The following is a 3594-nucleotide window of genomic DNA, read 5'->3' as shown; positions in this document are numbered from 1 at the left end:
GTATGTTATGTAGCTCTAAGCCTCCACTAGAGGGCATTATGTCACACTTCTGGGAATTTTGTAGATGACAGCCATCTTGGTAGGTATCTGTAACTGTTATGACAGATGCTATGGAGTTGCTATGACAACAATAAACAAGCCACAAGTTTAGAACTAGCTGTCGCTTTGTTCCAATCTAACATATAAACATTAGAAATTCATTACAAACATAAAATCTTAAACTTTCTTTTCATATATTTTCTCTTGGTTGATCTGGAAGCCATCGCTCATCTGTGCTTTGCGTGGCGTTTGGCAACCAATATGGCGGATCAGTGGCCTGCAACACTTCCGGATCAGACTTGTGGGAACTACGTATAGAAACACAGAGATGAAAAGAACACTAAATTAATGTACTCGAGTAAAAGTACTCAAAAGTAAATAGTACCTCATTAAATTGGACTTTAAATAAAAGTTACTTTTTTATGAGCAGAAGTTGGGAGAGCTTCAGGTGATGCCATTCCTTACCTGTGCACAGGTGGAGCGTCAGGCTCTCAGGATCCAGGCTGTGATTGGTCAGCTGGCTGTCATCATGCAGCTGGCCAATGAGAAACTGCCAGCTCAGCTGAGGCGAAGCTCCAGACTCAGGAAGATGGCCGCCATCCTGATCGCTGCCTACGCTGTCAAAAAGCTGTCTCCGTACATGTGGAGGAGGCTACAGGTGAGACACACACCTGAAGGTCAAAGGTGAGGGGAAGACTGCAGGTGACTGAGTGTGTTGTTCCTCCAGAGAGGGGCAGCAGGTGATGAGGGAGGCGGGGCTAAAACACCTGTGGGCGTGGTCAGCACTGTGGAGGGCAGTGAAGATGAGAAGAAGAAGAAGAAAGTGGACAGGTGACAGGAGACGATGTGAGACACCTGATCAGTTGGCACCTGGTCTCACCTGGACTCTACCTGTCCACAGGTCTCCATCAGTCAACAGAGACTTCGTCCTCAGATTGTCTCACCTGCTGAAGCTCCTGTTTCCACGGTTACTGTGTCCAGAGTTTGGCCTACTCGCTCTGCACTCCATCACCCTGATGTCCCGCACCTTCCTGTCCATCTACGTGGCTTCTCTAGACGGTCTGCACCTGTGTCACCTGTCCTCACCTTTCTCTACCTGGGTGTCTGTCCAGAGTGTCTCAGGTCATCCTGATGGTCCGGTTTGGTCTCTCAGGTATGATCGTCAGGTGCATCGTGCAGAAAGATCCGCGTGCCTTCGTGCTGCAGCTGTCCAAGTGGCTCCTCGTCGCAGTTCCTGCGACGTTCATCAACAGTGCCATCAGATTCCTGGAGGGTCAGCTGACCCTGAGCTTCAGGAGTCGATTGGTCAGCCACGCCTACCAGCTGTACTTTACCAACCAGGTGAGACCTGCTGTACACCTGTTGACCTGCCTTCTCCAGGTGAGTCTAAAGCTCCGCTCCTTTACAGACGTATTACCGCATCAGCAACATGGACGGCCGTCTGTCCAACCCGGACCAGTCTCTGACCGAGGACATCGTGATGTTCTCTGCCTCCGTCGCTCACCTGTACTCCAACCTGACCAAGCCCATCCTGGACGTGGTGGTCACCTGCTACACGCTGCTGCGCACCGCCCAGTCCAAAGGTACACTGCTGCCGCCGTCGCAGCTGATACTCACCTGTACCTGGCCTGATGGTGTCCTCCTGTAGGGGCCGACACCACATGGCCCTCTGCCATCGCCGGCCTGGTGGTGGCGCTCACCGCCAAGGTGCTGCGCTCCTGTTCGCCGCACTTTGGGAAGCTGGTGGCCGAGGAGGCAAAGAGGAAGGGAGACCTGCGCTACATGCACTCACGCATCATCGCCAACTCCGAGGAGATCGCTTTTTACGCCGGACACAAGGTGAGTGCCCCCTGTTCAGCACCGACACTTTCTACAGAAGCGAGTGTTTGATTCCCAGACCGAGGAAGCACGGTTGCTGTGTGGATGCATTAGATTCTCAGAGTGTTGAGCGCTGTTGGTTTGCAGGTGGAGCTGTCCCAGCTGCAGCGGAGCTACGCCTCCCTCTCATCTCAGATCCATCAGATCCTGCTGAAGCGGCTCTGGTACGTCATGCTGGAGCAGTTCCTCATGAAGTACGTCTGGAGCGCGTCCGGTCTCGTCATGGTGGCCGTGCCCATCATCACCGCCACAGGATACTCCAAAAATGGTAAGCTCGGCCCCCCTGCGGTGGGCCGGAGGCCGCGGTGGCAGCGTATGACCTCTGACCCTTTGTGTGCAGACTCTGAGGAGGTGAAGCGGGCAGCCATGGTAATGAAAGAGGAGGATCTGGTCAGTGAGCGAACGCAGGCCTTCACCACAGCCAGGAACCTCCTGAACGCCGCCGCCGACGCTGTGGAGAGGATCATGAGCTCCTACAAGGAGGTCAGCATGCCCTGCCCCCGCTGACAGGCCCCGCCCCCTCAGACGGGCAGCTGACCTCAGGTGTTGTGTGCAGGTGACGGAGCTGGCCGGCTACACGTCCCGCGTCTGGGAGATGTTTGTCGTGTTTGAGGACGTGAGCCGAGGAATCTACCGCCGCTCCGCCGACCCAGAGGAACCAGCAACCCGCCGAGGAGCAGCGGTCCTGCAGGGCCAGAGGATCAGCGGCCCGCTGCAGATCAGAGGTCAGCAGGGTCAAAGGTCAGCAGGGGTCAGTCAGCTGAGTTGAAGGTTATGCATGATAAGAACCGGTTTCTTAAATATCCAGAATTTGACTCAAAAAGTCAAAGACAAATCTAGAAAACCTGGTAGAGAATAAAACTCTGTTCAAGCGTCATGCTGTGGGCCCAGCAGACCGGTTTCCACGGTAGTGTTGTAGTCAAGACCACCTAACCTGAGACCAAGTCAAGACCAAGAGCTGTGCCCTGCGCTACATGACACAATAAAATGTGAAATTTGATAAAAATTGCATCTTAAATTGATCTGAAAGATCTACATTCCCACACAAACACCTAAATATTAAATGCTTAGTGCTGAAATAAATTTAACCAAGATCATTATCAATTTAAGCTCTTCGTTCTGCTTTGCTTCCATCTCTGTGCCACAAACTTCTCATGCCATCCCTAACAAGATAAGGCCCTGGGCGACCGAGACCATCAAGAAGTAGTCTTGAGACCAAGACCGGTCTCAGGTACTACAACACTATTCCATGGCAACCAGCCTCCTTGGCTGTTTTCTGTCCAATAATACATAACTTCTGCAGATGTTCTTCTCTTGGAAAAGATATGCCATTTTTTTATTAGGTTGATCCTCACTCTTCCAGGTTTTTCCAGGTCGTTGTACTGGTCATCATAGACATAATATAAGGATAGACCCTCATGGACCGCTCTCGCCTATTGTCGCTGACGAGATTTAGGGCGGCCATCTTGGAGCGGTCCTCCTCTCCACTCAGCGTTATGTGTTTAGCAGCACAATGACGTATCAGCGGATTTAATCGATCATAACACACTTTTTTGTTACTGGAAACCATATTCAATCATCTATCAAAGCTACATTTATAAACAATTGTATTTTTAAGTATGTTTTTAATACATAGTTCATCATATTTAAATATGCTTAGTGGCTATAACAATAGAA

At 51.1% G+C, this 3594-nt stretch overlaps 1 protein-coding gene across 2 annotated transcripts in view; it reads left to right on the top strand.

The window, feature by feature from the left end:
• abcd1 (ATP-binding cassette, sub-family D (ALD), member 1) overlaps positions 1-3594 on the top strand; it is a 14684-nt gene that overhangs the window by 6125 nt on the left and 4965 nt on the right. For both annotated transcript variants that reach the window (XM_007541926.2, XM_016665968.1), the window contains exons 2-10: positions 515-697; positions 767-870; positions 941-1098; positions 1193-1380; positions 1448-1622; positions 1688-1878; positions 2005-2185; positions 2258-2400; positions 2474-2642. In XM_007541926.2, coding sequence (XP_007541988.1) covers positions 569-697; positions 767-870; positions 941-1098; positions 1193-1380; positions 1448-1622; positions 1688-1878; positions 2005-2185; positions 2258-2400; positions 2474-2642 — 1438 coding nt within the window. In that variant the 5' untranslated portion in view covers positions 515-568. The remainder of the gene's footprint in view (positions 1-514; positions 698-766; positions 871-940; positions 1099-1192; positions 1381-1447; positions 1623-1687; positions 1879-2004; positions 2186-2257; positions 2401-2473; positions 2643-3594) is intronic.

This window comes from Poecilia formosa, unplaced genomic scaffold (assembly GCF_000485575.1).
Source record: "Poecilia formosa unplaced genomic scaffold, Poecilia_formosa-5.1.2 Scaffold642, whole genome shotgun sequence".
NCBI classification, from domain to species: domain Eukaryota; kingdom Metazoa; phylum Chordata; class Actinopteri; order Cyprinodontiformes; family Poeciliidae; genus Poecilia; species Poecilia formosa.
This window is presented reverse-complemented; position numbering and strand designations above follow the sequence as displayed.